We start from the raw sequence: 23,884 nt of genomic DNA on the forward strand, positions 1-23,884 counted from the left end.
TATGTCCCCCTGGCGAAACTCCTCACTGTCAGGTGAAAAGAAGCAGCTGGTGACTCCACATGTATCGGCATCTGGTAGTCATCTCCACAGTGTAGAGAATTCGGGGGGCAGCTGGTAACCACCGCAGCTGGGAAGCGAACCCCTGTCTCCCGCACCACGGGCGACTACGTTAACCATTCAACTAATAAATAAATGGGTTTTTTTTTCTAAATTTATTTCTGATGTTTTTCTTTTCTCTCTCAATTTAGTGGCCAATTGCTCCCTATTCTAGTTCAAACCCCCACCCTCGTACTGCATGCGTTCGCCAACTGCATCTCTCCGGTCAGCTGTCTCGAAGGAGATACCTCGCCACTTTCATGACGAGGCGAATCCAGGCCAAATCATTGCTTTTTCCGACACACACAGAGACGCATTCATGTGACGAACCCAAGCCGACTCCGCCCCCTCCTCCCGCAGACAGCGTTGCCAATTATTGCTGCTTCATTGAATCCGGCCGTAGTCGGATCTGACGAGACCGAGGCGTGAACCCCGGTGCCCAGTGGGCAACTGCATCAACACAAAGCCGATGCTTAGACTGCTACACTAAATAGTTATTATTATTATTATTATTCCCATGCGTTTTAAGTCTACCACCATCATACCAGTGCCAAAGTCCCCTGTGACCTGCCACAATGACTACTGCCCCATTGCACTGACTCCCATAATCATGAAGTGCTTTGAGAGGCTGGTCATGAAGCATATCAAGTCCAGCCTCCCCTCCACTCTGGACCCTCTCCAGTTTGCATACCATGCTATCTGCTCCATAGAAGATGCCATAACCTCTGCTCTTCATCCAGCCTTGTCCCACCTGGAGAGAAAGAACAGCTATGTTAAGATGTTGTTCATTGACTTCAGCTCAGCTTTTAACACAATCATACCACAACACCTGATCAGAAAGCTGAGCCAGCTAGGCCTTAACACCTCCCTCTGCAACGGGGTGCTGGACTTCCTCACAGGGAAGCCACAGTCAGTGCAAATTGGCAAGATCACCTCCAGGACCTTCACACTGAGTACCGGCACTCTACAGGGCTGTGTGCTCAGTCCAGTCTTGTTCACTCTGCTGACCCACAAATGCACAGCATCAGCCACCTCCAACCTCATTTTAAAGTTTGCTGATGATACTACAGTGGTAGGTCTCATCAGCAACAACGATGAATCATCATACAGAATGGAGGTGGATCAACTGGTGGCAAGGTGCAAAAACAATAACCTCCCCCCAAATACAGTAAAAACTAAGGAGGCTATTATTGACTTTAGAAAGGCCAGCGCCCACCATACCCCTCTGACCATCGATGGTATGGACGTGAACAGTCAGCAGTACTAAGTTCCTGGGAGTTCACATCACAGAGGTACTTCCTGGTCCTCACATGTCACTGCGCTCTCCAAGAAGGCCCAGCAGCGTCTTCGCTTCCTGCGGCATCTGAAGAAGGCGAGTCTCCCCGAACCCATCCTCATCACATTCTACAGAGGCACCATAGAGAGCATTCTGACCAGCTGTATCACTGTCTGGCATGGGAACTGCAAGGCCTCTGACCACAAATCCCTACGGTGGATAGTGAGACAGCTGGGAAGCTCATAGGAACTGCTCTCCCTTCCATCCAGACCATCTATGATGCATGGTGCATCCAGAAGGCTCTCATCATCGTGAAGGACCCCACCCACCCTTCCCACATCCACTTCACCCTCCTACCCTCTGGCAGAAGGCACCGGTGCATCCGTGCTGCCTCCACCAGACTATGCAACAGTTTCATTCCTCGGTCTGTGAGGTTCCTCAAAGCCTGAACGCTTAGACCTTCCATAAAATGACTGACCTTCTTACTCAGTGTCCTTGTCCGGTGTTTAGGTCTGTGAAGTAATTTTAATGCACTTTTTGTTTTTAATATTTATTGCATGTTATTTGTTTTTATGTGGCACTCTGGTCCGTGTTAAACATAATTTCATTCCCTTGTATGTATAAGAATCAAAATACTTTATTCATCCCCGAGGGGAAACTGGGTTCTCTTACAGACTCACGCTCTAATAAGAAAAATTAAAAACTAAGAAGATACAGGATAACAAGAAAATAGAAACAAACATAAACAAGAAAAACAGTAACAAATAGAAATAAAATATAAAACAAGAAATAGAAATAAGAATACATATATCAACTAGTGTGGTGCACATAACACCTTATCTATACTGCACTACGGCAGCACACTATAAGCAGCACAAACAAACCCAACAGGGTAAAACATGTCGAAGGGCCAGTCCAGTGACCATTAACTCCGAGTGTCTGACACTCTGAGGGAGGACTTGTGAAGTCTGAGTATGAGACATGCATATGAGGAAATGACAAATAAACGCAGTCTAAGTCTACATCTAAGTCTAGTCTGCAGTCCTCCCCGGCTTGGCAGAGCGGGTGGAGCAGCAACTGGGGATGGCTAGGAAGAGTGGGGTAATTGGCCGAGTACAACAGGAGAAAAAAAGGGGGGAAATCCCCCCCCCCAAAAAAAAATGTTAGTGACAGTCTATTTGGCCTTGTTTAAAATGGATATTGCAGTGGGAATTAAAGAGACTTTGTAAGTTCTCTTTTTGGCCAGAGGTGCTTGAAGCATCTGCCTGATGGGAGTGGTGAAGGGTCCTTACTGATAGAGTCTGCCTTTCTTTTTATTGACTTTGGTCTTACTGATGTTCAGTTCCAGGGAGCTCTCCTGGAACCAGAGGACCATAGTATCCACATACTGCCTGTATGTGGACAGGGAGCACTCGTCTGTCAGGCGGGCCACCGAGGTCATGTCATCAGCATATTAAAAAGTGATATTTGGTTGCTATTACAGGTGATTTTATTTGTGTATATGGAGAAGAGGGTAGGTGACAAGATGCTATGGGCTGTGAACTACCTAAATGAACTAACCGTTCCATTATCCAAACCACTTATCCTGCCCTCAGGGTCGCGGGGATGCTGGAGCCTATCCCAGTAGTCAAGAACAAAATGTTTTTGTTAACTTTGGGGTTTCAATGCTCGAGTCCCGCTGCAGGTTTGACCATTTCGGAGGTTTAATCAGTCAGACTCAGTGCACAAACGTTTAGGGAAGCTTACGCTAAATATCTCTAAATTGTTTAAATAAACGCTCATGAACTTCAACTGGAAATGGGTAAAATAAACATGTAAATGTGATAATTTTCTTCTTGTCAATTATTTTTTGCATTATAGTCTATAAGACATAATATTTGATAGTTCAAGTTCAACTTTATTGTCTTGTATTTCGAATACAATGAAATTGCGTCCGGGTAGCGTGGCGGTCTATTCCGTTGCCTACCAACATGGGGATCGGCGGTTCAAATCCCCGTGTTACCTCCGGCTTGGTCGGGCATCCCTACAGACACAATTGGCCGTGTCTGCGGGTGGGAAGCCGGATGTGAGTGTGTTCTGGTTGCTGCACTAGCGCCTCCTCTGGTTGGTCGGGGCACCCGTTCAGGGGAGGAGGGGGAACTGGGGGGAATAGTGTGATACGTCCCTCTGGTGAAACTCCGCACTGTCAGGTGAAAAGAAGCGGCTGGCGACTCCACATGTATGGGAGGAGGCATGTGGTAGTCTGCAGCCCTCCCCGGGTCGGCAGAGGGGATGGAGCAGAGACCGGGAGGACTCGGAAGAGTGAGGCAATTGGCCAAGTACAGTTGGGGAGGGAAAAGGGGGGGGGATCTAAAAAAAAAGAAGAATACAATGAAATTCTTGTGCTCTGGCTCTCTCTGTCTTAACACAAGGAGAAAGAACACAAGGACATGCCATCCTCCCAAAAAAGCACTATGTACACAGTGAATTCATACATTATATATGCGATATGCAGTACACAGTAACACAACAATGTAAGGTGCATCAGCTTTTCAGCAACCTGACTGCCTGTGGAAAGAAATTGAGATGGCCGGTGTGTGATTTGATGCTCCTGTAGCATTTTTTAGATGGAAGGAGTGAGAACAAAACATGAGCGGGGTGGCTGGTGTACTTAATGATGTTTGGGGCTTTCCTTGAGCAGCGAGTGGTGTAAATACTTGGAAGTTGTGGTAGTTCCATGACAATGATTTTTGCTGCTGTCTTTACAGTCTTTGAAGGAGTTTGCAGTCCTGAGCAGCCAGGCTGCCAAACCACACTAATACAGCCTGTCAACACACTCTCAGTGGTACTGCGATACAAGTTCATAAGAATTTTGGTACTCATGCCCAAACTCGTGAGACGTCTCAGAAAACACAGTCTCTGCTGTGCCTTCTTGCAGATGCAACAGGTGTTGAGAGACCATGTGAGGGTGTCCGTTATGTGTAAACCGAGAAACCTAAAACTATCCACAATTTCAACAGATGAGCCATTGATGGAAATAGGAATGTGATTTTCTCTGATCGTTGTAAATTCAACAAAGATTTCTTATGTCTTACTGACATTTAGAGAGAGGTTGTTATCATGGCACCATATAGTTAAATCTCCCACTTCCCTCCTGTAGATAGGTCCTCTCATCACTGTCGCTTATTAGTCTAACCCAGCATTTCTCAAAGTGTGTGGTGCGCCCTCCCCTGGGGGGCACAAAAGTATGATGGAGGGGGGGGGGTGTATTGTGGAACTACTGCTTTGACGTCGGAATCTTTTTCACAGCGGAACGATCAACAAAACGTGCTTTCATGAGACAGAGAGTGTGTAGGTTGACAGAATGGAGATATTTGACAGGGACAAAAAGAAAGACAGGCAATTTTACCGAGACAAACAAGACAAAGTGTTTAGCTGACGGTAATCAACCAAAAACCAAATTAAGAAAATATGATGAACCCTATCTTGCTCTTGGGTTCACAGTGAATGTGATGGGAGATGAGGAGAGACCAGTGTGTATGTTGTGTCGGAAAACTCTGGCAGCTGATGGTATGAGACCAAACAAATGAAGAAGACACTTGAAAACTTGGTGCATACCATCAGCAGGAACACTGCTTTGTAGAAGCTGCATCAGTGAACAACAAAGCACTAATGGCATCACACAAAGTCACACACAGAACTGGCTAGTGCAAGAAACCACACACAACAGCAGAGGAGCTCATACTTCCCATGGCTTTAGATATGGTGTCAACTATGTTTGATGAGACAAGCGTTGCAAAACTAAAGGCTGTCTCTCTATCCAATGATACAGCTGCAAGACATATATGCAACATTTCAAATGACCGTGAAGAACAACTCATTGAAAAACTGAAAGACAAATGTTTCACCTTACAAGTGGACGAGACTACTGACAGCAATAAAGACTGCTTGTTTATTGCTTATGTTCGCTTTGTCACGTCAGAGTCACTGTGTGAGGATTTGCTGTTTTGCAAGTACATCCCAAGTAGAGCGACAACTGATGAGCTCTTCAGGCTTCTGGACTGTTATCTGACACAACATGGGCTGAAATGGGAGAACTGTGTGGGCGTTTGCGCGGATGGTGCACAGACCATGGCAGGGAAAACGAAGGGACTGCAGGCACTAATCAAGAGGGTCTCGTCAAATGCGCAATGGACGCACTGTGTCATACACAGAGGAGCGCTAGCATGAAGACAGATTAGCCCTGACCTAAACCAGGTTTTGACCCATGTTATTAGCGTGGTCAATGTACTCTGCACTTTGTGAGGAGATGGGAGCTGAACTGTCAGCTGTGTTGTTTCACAGCGAGGCTAGGTGGCTCTTGCGAGGTAAAGTGTTGTCTTGAGTCTTTGAGCTCAGAGGAAATTCGGGTGTTTCTGGAGGAGGAGCATATGCATGAAGTTGCAAGCAAGTTTAGTGACGAACAATTTCTGATGAAACTGGCCTATCAGCGATATATTTGGAAAGCTGAAAGAATTAAATCTTCAGCTTCAAGGCAGAGACAAGCACCTTCCTCACCCTCACCTGGCAGACAAGATCAGTGCATTCACTCAAAAACTTGAGATGTTGGGCAGGAAACCCGATCAAGGAAATACTGATTTCTTTGAGAATCTGAGTGAATTTATTGAAACCAGTGATTCTGGAGCCACCACAGTGATTTCATGTCTTAAGGAGCCCATCTCTTCCCTGAGATGATTTTTTAAATATACTTCTCAAATAACAGTGCTCAGTACGACTGGGTGACAGATCCATTCAATGCAGCAGCACCTGCTGATTTCAGCTCTGCTGAAGAAGACTAGTTCATGGAGATGACATTTGACTCCACCCTGAAGATGAGCTTTACAGCTCAGACACTGAGTGAATTCTGGCTTGGTGTGGAGAGGGAGGATCCACACATAGGACAGAGGACTGTGGGCATTCTAATTCCCTTCACCACATCCTGTCTCTGTGAGATGGGCTTTTCTGCTGTTGCCTCACGTAAAACAAAGTACAGATCTAAGCTCAACATTGAGCATGACTTGAGAGTGGCAGTATCAAGCCTGCAACCCCATTTGGAAAAGATGTGCACTGCAAAACAGGCTCATTACAGCCACTAATGCAGTGATAAGACTTGAGCTCTCACAAACTGACTTGCTCATGTTTTTATCCCAAATATCTACATTTGTCTTTTTTTTGTGTGTGCACGGACTGAACTTTATTGTTATTGTTCTAGCAAAGTGACTTTAAATTTTTATTTCGTTTTTCCCTGTTTTTGAAAAAGCACACAGACTGATGGCGCAATCTTGTGACAAATGTCACAAAAAAGGTTTGATAAAGTTGAAGTGGAACTTGCATCTGCTTGCACATCAGAAATTACTGAAAGAAAAGTGAAAGAAATATTCATGATCTTGATGTGATTTAAATAAAGTTAAACTTGGCCCATTTTGTCACCATTTTGTTGTGGCGGGGGGGCATGAAAATGTATCTTCCTCTAAAGCGGGGCATGACAGGAAAAGTTCGAGAATCACTGGTGTAATTACTGTGGTGTCATCTGCGAATTTAATGATGCTGTTGTAATTATATTTGGCAACACAGCCGTATGTAATCAGACTGTACAGTAGGGGACGGAGACAGCAGCCTTGAGGTGTGCCGTTCTGAAGAATTAATTTAGATGAGTATGTTTTACCTATTCTCACGGTCTGGGTCCTGCCTGTCAGCAAATCAAATGGCAAATTACAGATAGAGTTGCAATACCGGTTTGGATGATACAATTGTACAATGAACAACATTCTGACACAGGCATTTTTCTTTTTAAGGTGTACTAAAGCAGTATGCAAAGCAAGTGAGATAGCATCATCTACAGATCTATTGGAACAGTACTGGAATGTAATGGAACTGTAACGGGTCATGGGTAGCAGGAACATTACATTTAATATATGATGTTACTAATCTTTTCAGACACTTTATAATAACAGAGGTCAAAGCAGCAGGTCATTACGGCAAGAGACAGGTAGTTTCTTGGGTACAGGCAAAATGGTGATTTCTTAAAACACATGAAACTGAGTGTAACATGCCTTGAGGACATGGGGAGGGATGTCGTCTGGGTCAGCAGATGGCCCGGTCCAGTAATAAAATATTATTGGTTAAATACTTATTCTACAATCTAAACAAACAGGTGAACATGGCTCGGAACAAGAAAGGGAAAGGATGGAAGAGGAGGGAGCAAGAACCAGCACATATCCATCCGTCCTATTGAATGTTGTTGTGTGACAATGAAATAAATGAAAGCACAATAAATCATTTATATAATGAGATTGGACTACTTTATTTGAGTTTAATGCTTGCATTACAAGAACTACAACTAATTCTGATAAAAAAGCAGGCTATTAAGTCTAATTAGGCGTCAGGTTATCATTACATTAATTCAACTTTGAATTTTTGCTTTCTGTACACACAAACATGGGGAGGAAAACTTTGGAAAATTAGTTTCATAATTTTACTGAAGGATTGGAGACTGCAAGGTGGTAATGGGAGAACATAGCTAAGCAGCATCGAATGGTGGTCTGTAGGATGATTTTGAAGATCTAGAAGAGGAAGAGAGTGAAGGCAGAGCCAAGGATCAAATGGTGGAAGTTGAAGAAGGAAGACTGTTGTGTGGAGTTCAAGGACAAGTTAAGACAGGCACTGGGTGGTAGTGAAGAGTTGCCGGATGGCTGGGCAAGCACTGCAGAAATAGTGAGGGAGACAGCTAGATAGGTACTTGGTGGGTCATCTTGTCAGAGAAAGGAAGACGAGGAGACTTGGTGGTGGAATGAGGAAGTACAGCAAAGTACAATTTAAAATACCCAAAAAAAAAAAAACAGCAAAAAACAAAGAGGAAGAGGTTGGCAAAGAAGAAGTGGGGATAGAGAGATGAAGAAAGTACACAGGACTCAGAGTACAAGGATATGCGGCGTAAAGTGAAGAGCGGTGGGAAAGGCATATGGTGAATTGTATGAGAGTTTAGACACTAAGGAAGGAGATTAGGACTTGTACTGATTAGCTGGGATGGCATCCAGTGCTTTATCTGTGCCCCCATCCATATGGTTAGTGTTTGTGTTAGGAAGGGCATACGATGTAACATTTTGAAAAATCATTATGCGGATTGACAAGACCATACCGGATAGTCGAGGCTCCATATGGGGTACCGATGAAAACTGTACAATCCGCTGTGGCGACCCCTGAGAAACAGGGAACAAGCTGAAAGAAGAGGAATGAAAGTCAGTAGGAGCAAGACGGAATACATATGTGTGAATAAGAGGGAGGACTGGAATGGTGAGGATGCAAGGAGTGGAGGTGATGAAGGCGTATGAGTTTATATACTTGGGGTCAACTGTCCAAAGTAACGAGGAGTGAAGAAGAGAGGTGAAGAAGAGAGTGCAGGCAGGGTGGAGTTGGTGGAGAAGAGTGTCTGGAGTGTTTTGTGACAGAAGGGTACCAGCAAGAGTTAAAGGGAAGGTTTACAAGATGGTTGTGAGACCAGCTATGTTGTATGGTTTGGAGACAGTGGCACTGATGAAAAGACAGGAGGTGGAGCTGGAGGTGGCAGAGATGAAGATAAGATTTTCACTGGGAGTGATGAAGAAGGACAGGATTAGGAACGAGTATATTAGAGGAACAGCTCAGGTTGGACGGTTTGGAGGCAAAGCAAGAGAGGCAAGATTGAGATGGTTTGGACATGTGTGGAGGAGAGATGCTGGGTATATTGGGAGAAGGATGCTGAATATGGAGCTGCCAGGGAAGAGGAGAAGAGGAAGGCCAAAGAGGAGGTTTATGGATGTGGTGAGGGAGGACATGCAGGTGGCTGGTGTGACAGAGGAAGATGCAGAGGACAGGAAGAAATGGAAATGTATGATCCGCTGCAGCGACCCCTAACTGGAGCAGCTGATAGTAGTAGTTTCATCGTTTTACATTAACCTAACACAAACAACATACATTTACAGTGTTTTTTTTTTTTTATTGATTCATTGACTGTTGTGTCAGTTGGCTGATTGGCAGCAAATTCCTGGGCAGTTTTTGTTTCCAGTTCGCCCTGCTGCACCATTTAGTGCAGCGGATGGTGTGGAGCTTAACTTGTATAAATCTTTTGCTATGTCAGAAAATGGCTTATATTCTCAAAGTCCAGCATGATTGGGACATAAGTGAAATAAAGAACAACTGTCATTGTTGCATGGACAGTGTCTGGGTCTTGTTATTCTTATGTCCTTAATCTCACCATCAGAATACATTTTACCCATGTAAATCCTTTCCTCTAATCCAAAAAGTAATCGATAGTTTTTCAAAACTATCATTGATCTGTCACAGAAAGTTGACTCAGTTCATCTGGACATGTTTATTGGGAGACATGTTTCATCATCATCTAAGTGACCCTTCAGTCTCAGCTGACTGCAGGTACCCCCACCCTTATAAACAATGCAGTGGCATAACGACCCAAACCAATGATGGGTTTCATATGCAAATTGCGGTGAGCATTAACTAGAATTACAATGGCTATGTGTACTATTCACAGAGGATTGGGGAATCACAGTATTGTACGATGATGACATGTACTCTTAGCCCCCCCCCCTTCAGTTCAGGGATGGTTGTTCCTTCACATAGGTGGCCTCTTTGACTCCCTGTTCAAACCAGCGTTCCTTACTATCAAGGATTTCTACATCCTCATAATTGAAAGAGTGGCCACTGGTCTGTAGATGGTGTAGACTGTGGAGTTCTGGTCTGTAGATGGTGTAGACTGTGGAGTCATAGTCTGTAGATGGTGTAGACTATGGAGTCCTGGTCTGATGTGTTAGCTCTCCTGTGTTGTGGCTTCTGTTTAGTTTCCCCGATGTACAAGTCACGGCAATCCTCCCAGCACTTAACAGCTACACTATATTGCTCTGTTTGTGTCGGTGGACCTGATCCTTGGGATGGACCAATTTCTGGTGCAGCGTGTTTTGGGATTATTGAGTATGCATAAAGACATATCATTGATGTGATTACAGTTTTTTCCCTTTAGTTCTACAATGACTAAATTTCGTTATTTTTGTTATTTTAATTATTGCTGTTATGACATTCTGTTATGAAAACAACAGGCTTCCCATAAACTCACAGTAGAAGTGAACCACACAGCTGAGTCGTTGGACCATAGATGTTCAACAATACAGCAAAAACTCTGCGTATGTATTTTACCATGGGAAAAAAGCGATACCCACCAGCCTGATGTAACTGTGAAGGGACTGAGGATTCAGGTGGTGACCTATTTCAATTGACTATGGATCATTATTCATTTTAATCTGACCTTCAAAAAACAAATCATAAAATTCTATAGAATAGTGAACAGTAACCTTATCAACTTGAACTCATTTGAAATCAAATGACCGCACAGGGAGCTAAACTAAACTGTGTTTACTTGCATGTTGGGCCGTTCTAGTTCATTTTGGAGAACCACCTCAGGGGACCTTTTGCAGAAAACGGGGGGAAAAAACTGTGTAAAGTTTATGTGTTAACCAAACATGGTCCACATGAAGTGACGCAACACTTCAGGGCTGGCATTGCAAGGCTGCTGAGCTGCAGCAAGTAAGATACTGCCTGTTCACACATCTCCCCCTGCAGGTGTTTCCCCACACATGGCATTTACGTATGGATTTTTGTACACATTGAGTTGCTTGTCAAATGAGATAAAAATACCCATTCAAAAGAGAAATGCTCATAAGTAAAATGTGGTGCAAACACAGTGTTGTACTGGTTAAAATGGTCGACAGGCAATTACAAAACGGAGGAGTACCCACGCAAATAGTAGGGATGCATAGATACCGATACTGGTATCAGATATTAGGGCCATACCGGGCTCAAATGTGGAGTCTCGCTATCAGAGATTTTCCTCAAGATTAAAATCTGACATCAAAAGCTCTTAGTAACATCATAAATAAAAGCACATTGGTTTGATTTAATGCGGTTTTGCCACATTGAAGCCCATATTTCTTTAATGGTGGGGGTGGGGTGGGGTGAACTGATTCTATCTCGATTATTTTTCCCATTGGCCCCAAACTAATGGCCTAAGTCTTTACTGTTCAGCAAAAGTAATGGATCAGGTCAGTACTTGGTATCAAACAAGACTTAAAGAATCAGTATTGGCAGTGAAAACGTGACATCAGCACATCCAGCAAATAGTGACATATTCATTAAAAAAAAAACCCTCAAATTTCCGTTAGCAGTTGTGGATCATGGCATATGGATTTTATGAGTTGTGGAAGATTTAATTGGACTTGAAAATTCTCAAGTTCTGATTTGAAAATTACCCTGAAATTCATGTCCTCTGTGTTCAATTTTATTCTTTACTCTGCCTTTCTCTGTGCTGAATCAGGAACACTTTGGCCAACAGTTGTGGAACAGGGATCCGCTCTTCCACCAATGACCCTAGCCGCAAGCCCCTGGACAACAGAGTGCTGCACGCAGTGAAATGTTAGTGTGTGTCTGTGTGTTTGTTAATGCAAAATCATTCAGTTAAGTGTATATATTTATATAAAATCTAGTTTGCACATAAACAGGGAATGAATACATAAGGGTGAAAGTGCACTGATGGCAGATTGGTTATAGGGAACAAATCCAGAGATGGTGGCTGAGATCAGCAGATATTTAGGCCCATTTCATCACTTTATATATACACTTAGCACAAAAAGTAAGGAAATGTGTGTTTGGTAGATTATTTCTTTGTTGTAACAATGCTTCTCGGCAATAAATCGTATCCTGTTGGAAAGCCTGTTTATTTGCCTTTTAAATGGAGCCACATGTGTAAGGAACATGCATTTGTGGGATGAGCAGCAGAGCTGAGTATGTGGGTTGCGCCCATAAAAAATTTGCCAAATCTTCTGTGCCAATGCCAAACAGCTTATTTTGCTATTGCTATTGACTCTTGTTTCGAGCTTCTGGTACCCCAGGTGCTGACAATCAGGTGCCTGATATAACATTTATTGCCAAGAAGCATTGTTACAACAAAGAAATAATCTACCAAACACACATTTCCTTACTTTTTTTGTGCTAAGTTTATATATATATATATATCTATATAGTTTAACGATGCATACTGGTGCACCTCGGTTGTTGCTGCAGGCTAACACTGAGGTTTATGGTTTGAGCCCCAGTGCAGCCTACAGTGCCCATAAGTATGCCTGGTGATGCAGGAAACACTCTATATCAAGTGTTTTAAGCATCTCCTAGAATATAAATGTAAAACATGAGCTCACTAAAGTATTAAATAAAGGTAATGAGTCATTGTGACCACATGGCGAAATTTCCTGCAATTGTCCACTACAGACAGACCGAAGTGACAGTCAAAATCCAAACATTCATGACATAAATTCTGCCCATTCCATTGTGAAAACAAATAAACTGTATCTCTCATATGGAAAGAGCTAATGATGATAGGGTCCATGAGAAGAAATGAACGAGCGTCAAAAGAAATTTTAGGGCTTGTAAAAATTAGTTGCACAGACGCGTGAATGAGGCTTTTTCAAAGTACATAACTTGTAAATTCAGGAATTCTGAATATTGTCATTTTCCAGACCTCCTGAGAGGCACACGTTAGGCTCCCTATCACTGTGATTAAAATTTTTTTGCAGGTATTCCTTTATGAAAATCTACTACTACTACTTTTGGCTCCTCCCGTTAGGGGTCACCACAGCGGATCATCCGTTTCCATTTCTTCCTGTCCTCCGCATCTTCCTCTGCTACACCAGCCACCTGCATGTCCTCCCTCACCACCTCCATAAACCTCCTCTTTGGCCTTCCTCTTTTCCTCTTCCCTGGCAGCTCCATACTCAGCATCTTTCTCCCAATATACCCAGCATCTCTCCTCCACACATGTCCAAACCATCTCAGTCTTGCCTCTCTTGCTTAGTCTCCAAACCGTCCAACCTGAGCTGTCCCTCTAATATGATCATTCCTAATCCTGTCCTCCTCTGTCACTCCCAATGAAAATCTTAGCATCTTCAACTCTGCCACCTCCAGCTCCACCTCCTGTCTTTTTATCAGTGCCACTGTCTCCAAATCATACAACATAGCTGGTCTCACAAGCATCTTGTAAACCTTCCCTTTAACTCTTGCTGGTACCCTTCTGTCGCAAATCACTCTTGACACTCTTCTCCACCCACTCCACCCTGCCTGGACTCTCTTCTTCACCTCTCTCCTGCACTCCCCATTACTTTGGACAGTTGATCCCAAGTATTTTAACTCATATGCCTTCTTCATCTCTATTCCTTGCATCCTGACCATTCCACTGTCCTCCCTCTTATTCACGCATATGTATTCCGTCTTGCTCCTACTGACTTTCATTCCTCTTCTCTCCAGTGCATACCTCCACCTCTCCAGGCTCTCCTCAACCTGCACCCTACTCTTGCTACAGATCACAATGTTATCTGCAAACATCATCGTCCACGGAGACTCCTGCTTGATCTCGTCCGTCAACCTGTATCACCATTGCAAACAAGAAAGGGCTCAGAGACGATTCTTGATGTAATCCCACCTCCGCCTTGAACCCATCTGTCATTCCAACCACACACCTCACCACTGTCGCACTTCCCTCATACATATCCGGCACCACTCCTACATACTTCTCTGCAACTCCTGACTTTCTCATGCAATACCACACCTCCTCTCTCGGCACCCTGTCATATGCTTTCTCTAAATCTACAAAGACAGACAAAATATAACTCCTTCTGGCCTTCTCTACACTTCTCAATCAACATTCTCAAAGCAAACATCACATCTGTGGTGCTCTTTCCTGGCATGAAACCATACTGCTGCTCGCTGATCGTCACCTCTCCTCTTAACCTAGCTTCTGTTACTCTTTCTCATATCTTCATGCTGTGGTTGACCAACTTTCTACCTCTGTAGTTGCTACAGTTCGGCACATCGCCCTTGTTCTTGAAAATCTGTACCGGTATGCTTCTTCTCCACTCCTCAGGCATCCTCTCACTTTCCAAGATTGTGTTAAACAATCTAGTTAAAAACCCCACTGCCATCTGTCCTAAACATCTCCATGCCTCCACAGGTATGTCATCTGGACCAACTGCCTTTCCACTCCTCATCCTCTTCATAGCTGCCCTCACTTCCTCCTTGCTAATCCACTTCACTTCCTGATTCACTCCCCACATCATCCAACCTTCTCTCTCTCTCATTTTTGTCATTTATCCGCCCCTGAAAGTACTCCTTCCACCTTCTTAGCACATTCTCCTCACTTGTCAGCACATTTCCATCTCTATCCTTGAACGCCCTAACCGGCTGCACATCCTTCCCAGCTCGGTATCTCTGTCTAGCCAATCGGTACAAGTCTTCTTCTTCTTCCGTAATGTCTAACTTCTCATACAACTCACCGCACGCTTTTTCCTTTGCCACCTCTCTCTTCACTGTGTCACGCTGTGTCTCCTTGTACTCCTGTCTACTTTCTTCTCTCTGACTATCCCACTTCTTCTTTGCCAACCTCTTCCTCTGTATACATTGCTGTACTTTCTCATTCCACCACCAAGTCTCCTTGTCTTCCTTTCTCTGACAAGATGACACACCAAGTACCTTCCTAGCTGTCTCCCTCACTATTTCTGCAGTGGTTGCCCAGCCTTCCAGCAACTCTTCACTACCACCCAGTGCCTGTCTTAACCCCTGCCTGATCTCCACACAACAGTCTTCCTTATTCAACTTCCACCACTTGATCTTCAGCTCTGCCTTCACTCACTTCCTCTTCTTGGTCTCCAAAGTCATCCTACAGACCACCATCCGATGCTGCCTAGCTACGTTCTCCCCTGTCACCACCTTGCAGTCTCCAATCTCTGTCAGATCGTGCCTCCTGCACAAGATATAGACCTGTGTGCACTTTCCTCCACTCTTATACTTCACCCTGTCTTCCTCCTTCTTCTTGAAATATGTATTCGCCACAGCCATTTCCATCCTTTTCGCAAAATCTACCACCATCTGTCCTTCCACAATCCTCTCCTTGACACCATACCTCCTCATCGCCTCTGTTCCCTTCGCCAACATTCCCATTGAAGTCCGCTCCAATCACCACTCTCCTCCTTGGGTACACTCTCCACCACTTCATCCAACTCACTCCAGAATTATTTTCTCTTCCATCTCACACCCAACTTGCGGGGCATATGTGCTGATGATATTCATCATCACACCTTCGATTTCCAGCTTCATATTCATCAATCTGTCTGACACTCTCTTCACCTCCAACCCACTCTGGACATACTCTTCCTTCAGAATTACCCCTACCCCATTTCTCCTCCCATTCGCACCATGGTAGAAGAGTTTGAATGCACCTCCGATGCTTCTGGCCTTACTCCCCTTCCTCCTGGTCTCTTGTCCACACAGTATACCTACCTTTCTTCTTTCCATCATATCAGCCAGCTTTCTCCCTTTACCAGTCATAGTGCCAACATTCAAAGTACCGATGCTCACCTTCACACTCCTACCCTTCCTCCAGGCCTGCTGCCTCTTGACATGCCTTCCCCCTCTCCTTCTCCTTCGCCCAACAGTAGCATAGTTTCCACCGGCACCCTGCTGGTTAACAGCACCGGTGGCGGTTGTTGGTAACCCGGGCCTCGACCGATCCAGTATGGAAATCCGATTTATAATCCTCATATTTGATTTGAGAAAGATTTTACGTCGGATGCCCTTCCTGACACAACCCTCCCCATTTATCTGGGTTTGGAACCAGCACTAAGAATGCACTGGCTTGTGCATCCTCGGTGGCTGGGATCCCTGATGAGAATTATTTTTTTTAAATTAATTGTCAATTTAGCAATGAGATTAAATCTATGATCAGAATTGTCTCAGCTCTGTAATTGGGACATTTTTTGTGACTTTTAATTATAGCAAAATTCAATTATTCCTCGTTTTGCTGAGTTTTACCTTTGAATGAAGATAAGGATGAAAATTCTTTGTTTTCCCATGTGAATTTAATAGAATTATTTTTCCAGCAAAATTTCAAATTTTCAAAACAATTATTTAAAGGGAAAATTCACATATTTTCAACCTCATCTCTGTCTGTCTGCAACAAGTATAGCACATGAAAAACACCTGCTGTTGTTCCTGATTGTTTACACGTCTTTGGAGCGGCAGTGAAATTTAGTTTTTCTGGCTGCCAAGTGATGCCGTTTGGCGGCCAGAAAAACTTCAACCTAGCAGGGATTCTTTTTTTCTTTTTTTAATTTGTTTATTAAGTTTTACATGAAAATACAAGTGCGCCACCAGTGCATTACAATTTTTTTTAATCCAAAACAGGTATAAATATATATGTATATGTACATATGCGATAAATTTCTCTATTATCAAAATACTGTAAAAAAGGGACAATCAAAAATGTTATACACAAAAACAGCATTACTGCCTCAGAAAATAAACTGAAAATAACAAAAAACAAAAACAAAAAAGCAGCCAAAAGAGAGAGGAGGGAAACCCCCCCCCCCCAAAAAAAAACAAAACATCAGTCAGCAAACAGTGGTGTCCCTACTAGACAATACTGTAACGTGCACGGACAAGCAGACACGCCGAACCCCGACCAACGGGCCGGAACCCCCAGCCGACCGGCCAACGCTGCCGCCCGCGGAGCGGGAGACACGGGCCAGCGCCCCGACTGAAGGGCCCGACCCACCAGCCAAGGACCAACGCATCCACCCACCCACGCACGCCACAATACATTGGTATAACAGCAGTTAAACTGCACCCAGCCCAGCATCAGTAGCACTGTAAACCATAAAAAAGTATATCATTCCGGGATAAATGGGAAGTGTATGTGATTATTAAATTGACCCCATAATTTCTGGAATTTACCAGCACAACCACTCAGTGAAAGTCGAAGTTTTTCTAATTTGAGAAAATAGAGAACGTCTCGAGCCCAGTGAAAATAAGAAGGTGACACCTGTGACTTCCATTCAATCACTATTAGTCTCCTTGCCAAAAAAGTGGTAAAAGCCAGGAGGTCTTTTTTAACTGCAGAGAGAGTTGGTAACATAGGAAAGACTCCAAACAACGCACCAAAAGCGGCAGGCTCAACTTTTTCCCCACTTATTACAGAAATTATATTGAAAACGTCTGTCCAATATTTATGCAAAGATGGGCAAAGCCAGAGCATATGTATAAGATCCGCAGGTGAATGCTGGCATCTGTTTCATGCAGGGGACACCCCATCATAGAACTCTGACAAATGGGCATTAGTATAATAGGTGCGATGAACCAATTTACACTGAATAAGGCTATGCCTCACGCAAATAGAGGATTTATGAACTCGTTTTAAAATCTCCGCCCAAATTTCCTCTGATATTGCCTCCCCCAAATCCCTCTCCCATAACATCTTAATGGAATTTAAGGAGTCCGGACGTAAAAGATAAATTTGGTTATAAATATATGAGATGGAGCCTTTTAAGGTTGGGATTGGTGTCAGGAAACTATCTAGAACAGAATCATTAGGTAGGTGGGGAAACATGGGAAACATGTTATGAGCAAAGCTCCGGACCTGCAGATATCTGAAAAAATGTTGCTTAGGATGTGAAAATTTGTCTGACAATTGCTGAAAAGAGGCAAAAACATTATCAATATACAAGTCTTTAAAGGTGTTGATGCCAAGCCTTTCCCACCTTAAAAAGACACTATCCATCAGGGAAGGAGGGAAAACATGATTGGCGGCTAGTGGAGCATAGGTAGAAAAAGTCTGTAGGCCAAAGAAGCGCTTAAACTGAACCCAGATTCTAAGAGATGTTTTAACAATTACATTCTTAGTATATGGAAATGTGGAGGAATGGATAGGGGAGTGTAGCAAAGCTTTTAACGACGCAGGTTTAGCCGAATTGGATTCTATGATAAGCCATGCTGGAGGGGGTTGAGAGGCCTCAAGTTGAAGCCAGGATTTAAAAATTCTTATATTGGAAGCCCAATAATAAAATCTAAAGTTAGGCAGTGCCATGCCACCGAGCAGTTTAGGCCTCTGTAGATATTGCTTACGCATTCTAGGAACTTTCTTATTCCATACAAACTCCAGGATCATGCTGTCTACTTTGTGGAAAAATGTCTGAGGGAGGAAAAGAGGTATACATTGAAATAGATAGGAAAAGTGTGGGAGAATATTCATTTTGACCATATTGACTCGTGCAACCAAAGAAAGATTAAGAATGGACCAGTGATCCAAATCCCCTTTAATTCGGGTCAGCAAAAGGGCAAAATTTGCTTTATAAAGATCCTCCATTTTTTGCGTGACTTTAACTCCCAAATATGTGAAACTGTGTTGGGCAATCTTAAAGGGTAGAGTATGCAAGGGATAATCTTTAGCGGCAGTATTAATAGGAAATATTTCACTTTTGCTCAAATTCAGTTTGTATCCCGATATCAGGCTAAACGACTGAAGAGTGGCGAGTATAGCAGGGACAGCGGTGGGCAAGCCAGAAACGTATAAAAGGAGATCATCCACGTAAAGCGAGGCTTTCAGTTCCATGCCATTTCTTACTACGACTGTAATATGGGGATTGGATTGGAGCGCTACTGAAAGGGGTTCAATGGCAATAGCAAATAACAAAGGAATTAAGGGGCAGCCCTGTCTTGTAGAGTAGTAGTCCGAGTTACTGTTATTCGTCCTGATTGAACCATGTGGAGAAGAATAGAGTAACTGAATCCATGAAATAAAGTTTTTTCCAAAGCCAAATTTCTCTAAAGTGAAGAAAAGATAATTCCACTCCACTCTATTGAACGCCTTCTCGGCATCTAAAGATATCAAAGCCTCTTGAGTGTCAGAAGGCGGATTATTCTAAATTACATTGAACAAACATCTAAGATTAGAGAATGAAAGCCTATTTCGAATAAATCCTGTTTGATCTTGAGAAATTGTAGAAGGGAGAACAGATTCAAGGCGTAGTGCTAGTAATTTGGATAACAATTTAAAGTCAGCATTCAGTAAACTTATTGGGCGATAAGAGCAGCAAGCTAAGGGATCTTTGTCTTTTTTCAAGAGGAGAGAAATAGAGGCTTGATTAAGAGTTTGAGGAAGACGTCCAGCGACAAGTGATTTGTTAAACATATCTAATAGTAAAGGGGCCAGCTTGTGCTAAAACTTTTTATAAAATTCAGACGGAAAACCACCTGGGCCTGGGCACTTCCCATTTTTCAGAGATGTAGCAGCTGCGTGAAGTTCTGAAATAGTAATTGAATTCTCTAATACTTTCACGTCTGATAGACCAATAGAGGGAATATCTAAATTTTCAAAGAAGGTATCATAATTAGGAGGAGATGGACCTTGATCAGAAGAGTAAAGAGATATATAAAATTCCTTAAAAATATTATTAATTTCTAAAGGGTCAGTAGTTTTACCTGAATCTCTTTGGATCTGAGAAATGTGACGCGATGTAGCCATTTGGCGCAACTGGTGTGATAGTAGCTTGCTGGCCTTATCACCATGTTCATAGAACCGGGATCTCGACTGGAGCAAGAGCTCAGTGGTGCAATGAGTCATGAGGGCATCGTACTCAGCTTGTAAGGAGGGATGTTCCTTGTAAATATCTGGGGACTGGGAGGAAGCATAGACGTTATCAAGTTGAGAAATACTCTTTGCCAGCCTAGATAATTTTTCCTCTCTAACTGTTCTGTCATGTCTTGAATAAGAAATTATTCCCCCCCTAATATATCCCTTTAATGTCTCCCACAGCAAAGAAGCAGACACATCAGGTGTGTTGTTTACACTCACAAAAAAGTCAATCTGTTGTGAAACAAAGTTAACAAAATTCTCATACGATAGTAAGTGCGTGTTGATTATGTTTTTAAAAAAATGTTCATTGAGATTGGAGCATGGTCAGATATGACAATAGCATTGTATTTACAGTCTGACACTGATGAAAGTAGTCTATTATCAACCAAGAAAAATTCAATACGGGTGAAAGTGTTATGCACATGGGAGAAGAAAGAATATTCCCTTTTAGAAGGGTTGAAAAAGCACCAGGCATCAGAAACTGCAAACTCTTCCATGAAAGACTGGATTACTTTGGCAGATTTCGAAGGTGAGCAAACCTTAGAGAAGGAGCGGTCCAACTGAGGATTGAGCCAGCAATTAAAGTCACCTCCTAAAATCAAACAGTGTGAAGACATATCAGGGAGAGTTGAGAAGAGACGTTTAAAAAAGGCCTCGTCGTCATAATTTGGAGCATATACATTTGCCAAAATCAAGTGAGTGTTATGTATTTGGCCAGTAACAATAACGAATCTACCATTTGGATCAGAAATAACAGATGAATAAATAAATGGAACAGATTTGTGCAGCAGAATGGCAACCCCCTGTGATTTACCCTAGAATGTAGAATGGTATATCTGACCCACCCATACCCTTTTCAATCTGGCATGATCAGAAGCTTTAAGATGGGTTTCTTGTAAAAAGATCACCTGAGCACCAAGAGTGTGAAGATGATGCAACACCTTGCTACGTTTTATGGGGTTATTGAGTCCTTTACAGTTAAAACTAACGAATTTAATGCACCCCCCCCCCATATGAAGGCACTTTTAAATTAGTATGAGACATGACTAAGCATATACAGTGCTATATACAAGGGCAGCGTGACAGCAGTAGAGCATAACACTGAAAACAAATGCCTGACTGATGGGGAAAAAAGAAAAAAGAGGACCAAGAACAAAAACGAAAAACAAAACCAAAAGCCCTTCCACCCTTCCACCCACTGGTAGAAGCATCCCCCCAAACGGGATGCGTGCAACTTGACCCCAAAAAACACATAAACTATCACTACTTGGCGTCCACTAAGAAAATGTGACATTTTAAGGAAACAATAAAAATATACAATAATAAACAGGCTTATAGCCTAATAATGTAAATATGTATGGTCTAAGCAGCTACATGTAACTATTCCACCCTAGAAAAAGTAGACAAGCAGCATGAATTTGCAGCATCAAACAAGCTTAACATGAAAGTGACTCCTGTTGTTAAAACTTCGAAGTTGAAGTATTCATGCATAATTAAACAGCAAATATGTATTCAAGTTTTAACTGTAAACAACTTAAGATTTTAAAAAAAGCAGCGAAAAGTGAACAGAAAACAGTGGTAACATCAGTCTCTAGCATAGACTGGTCTCTAACGGTAGGAAATCTAATGTCCCTGAAGCAAGGCACTATGGGAAATGTAGTCTTATTGCCTGGCAGTAGTGGCTAACCAGCTAGCTAGTTAGCATGTCAGCTAAACTGCATCAGGATCGACAACTTTTTTAATGTTTTTCTCAACAAAATCTGATGCCAAAGCAGGGTCATCAAACCTGAGTTTGTCCGCTGGGTAAGGTAATGCGAAGCGTTGCCGGGTAGAGAAGACCAGACTTGATGTTTGGGCAAGAGTGGAGCTCCTTCTTCACTTTGGCAGAGGCGGCCTGTTTCTTGGCCACCGCTGGAGTGAAAACCGGGAAAATCGAGATCCTTCTGCCATTGTAGGAGAGAGGAGAGGCTTCAACCTAGCAGGGTTTCTAATCTAGTCTAAACCCGCTGTTGGAAAAAAAAAACATATCCTCGTTCTCTTGACTAAGCAATGTTTCTTTTGGTGTAAATGAGGTCCCACACGATATGGAGGCTTGCGTACATTCTGGTACATGTAGGCGCTGTGGGAAAGACTGTGAGCAGGACAACATTAAATTCTCCATCAGTATAGTACACAGTGAAGACTTTATTGCTTCAATCCACTAGATTACTCATCAGTAACAATTGCATGTACACAAAACCATAGGCAAAATTTCCCTTAAATTGATATTGTGCTTTTGTCCTGATTCTGTTTGTTCCATTTGTTGCCAGATTACTGCCAGAACTTTGCCACCAGCTTCAAAGAGAGTGAAATGAATGCCATTGCGGCCGACATGTGCACAAATGCTCGACGTGTAGTCCGCAAAAGCTGGATCCCCAAGCTGAAGCTGCTGATGGCCGAAAGTGACGCCTACTCTGCTTTCCTCCCGGATGCTGTCAAAATGGAGGATGAAACGCTGGGAACAGATCGAGCATTTGACCCTGCTGCCTTGGAGGCCACCAGCAGCGCGGGTGCAGAGTCGGGTGGTTCCTCAGCTGAATCGCTACAAGGCACACGCGGGGATGGTGGAGTATTATTTTGAGGGTCCTGTTCAGGGAAGGTTGAAGAACAGCGATAACATTTATACCAGTGCCCCATTCCCTCTCATTTGCCCCACACTATTCTTTTATGCTTAACTGTTATTACCACACTGTATGGTAAACAGTGGTTGTTCTCTACTGTAACCAGAAGTGGAAATGATAATCTTCAATTTATGACTGCATGATGAAATGTTTTTTTTTTTTTTTTAAAGAAGAGAGCGAGAGGGTGCTTTGTTGTCTTCCATTCACTCTTTGCTTCCCCTTGTATTTTAAGGACTGTATTTGCATACAACCCAGCATAATACATACATGTGGGGAAGGAAGCAGTCATTCCCCACATAGGAAGGATGTATAGGTGGATGGACAGTTTGTTGAATGGAAGGATGGACAGACACATTTAGAGTAAAGGGGGTTGAGGATATTGAACGCAAGTTTTGGTGGTATCTCTCCGTCAGTTTGAGAAAGTGCATTCCAGCCTTGAAAAAGGAAGCAAAAGTGAGGACAAACAATGGCATATGAAATGACAACCACAATTCTTTCCCCTTCTCTTCCCTGCAGATCTACCCACTGCCGTAAAAACATTCACCTCTATCCCACCCACCACCCTCGTCATCAAAACAAATGGATCACACCCAGGTGTTTACCATTGTGCCAGGATTTACTCGCCCCTTCTCTGTCATTTCAGCACAGCTCTCTGCTTAGTATAACCTGACCACCACCCAGAAAGCAGTGGGAAAGGGTATTTACTGTGATGAATAAACTGAAAATGTAAGGGGGACCAGAAAAAAGGTCATATTTTTTTGGAAGGAGATATATTTATACAAGTACACATACCTACACAGTGTATGTGCTGAGAGAGCAAGAGATTGTTTAAAAAAATCTCAATCCGTGTATTGTATTTAAAATAGCAGTGTTGCAAAGACAGGTCTTGCTGAATGAGGAAAAGTACTATTTTTGCATATAAATGTCATACAATTGTAGTCATTGTGCTCCTAACATAAGACTGTTAGTCGTTTATTTTTATCTATAGTTTGACAGTGCCCAGTGTGATAAACAAAGTGGAGAACAGGGTTGGGCATCGAGAATTTGGAACCGGTTCCAAAATTCCGATTCCAAAGGAATCGTTAAGAATTCACATTTCGATTCTGCCTATCTGTCCCTAAATACATTTCCCTCGCGCTAAAGTTAGTGTCGGTTTCCGTGGTGGCGGCGTGCAGCTTCCGTAGTTTCCGCCTCCGCAAGTTAAATGTGCGCCATCATGGACCACAGCGAGCGGCGGTTTTGCCTTGAAAAAGGAAGGGTTGGCGCTGTGGTAAAATTACTTTGTGCAAGGGAGGATGCACAGCAAATAAGGCCAAACACCTCCGCCTACACGGC

The 23,884-nt window shown here is 43.1% G+C and overlaps 1 protein-coding gene across 1 annotated transcript in view; it reads left to right on the forward strand.

Annotated features, from left to right (window-relative positions):
* LOC130119949 (nucleus accumbens-associated protein 1) overlaps nt 1-22,509 on the forward strand; it is a 102,315-nt gene extending 79,806 nt beyond the window's left edge. Inside the window, exons 7-8 of the mRNA XM_056288553.1 lie at nt 11,751-11,848; nt 22,199-22,509. Coding sequence (XP_056144528.1) covers nt 11,751-11,848; nt 22,199-22,509 — 409 coding nt within the window. The remainder of the gene's footprint in view (nt 1-11,750; nt 11,849-22,198) is intronic.
* Nucleotides 22,510-23,884: the final 1,375 nt, after the last annotated feature.

This window comes from Lampris incognitus, chromosome 10 (genome assembly GCF_029633865.1).
Source record: "Lampris incognitus isolate fLamInc1 chromosome 10, fLamInc1.hap2, whole genome shotgun sequence".
In the NCBI taxonomy this organism is placed as follows: Eukaryota; Metazoa; Chordata; class Actinopteri; order Lampriformes; family Lampridae; genus Lampris; species Lampris incognitus.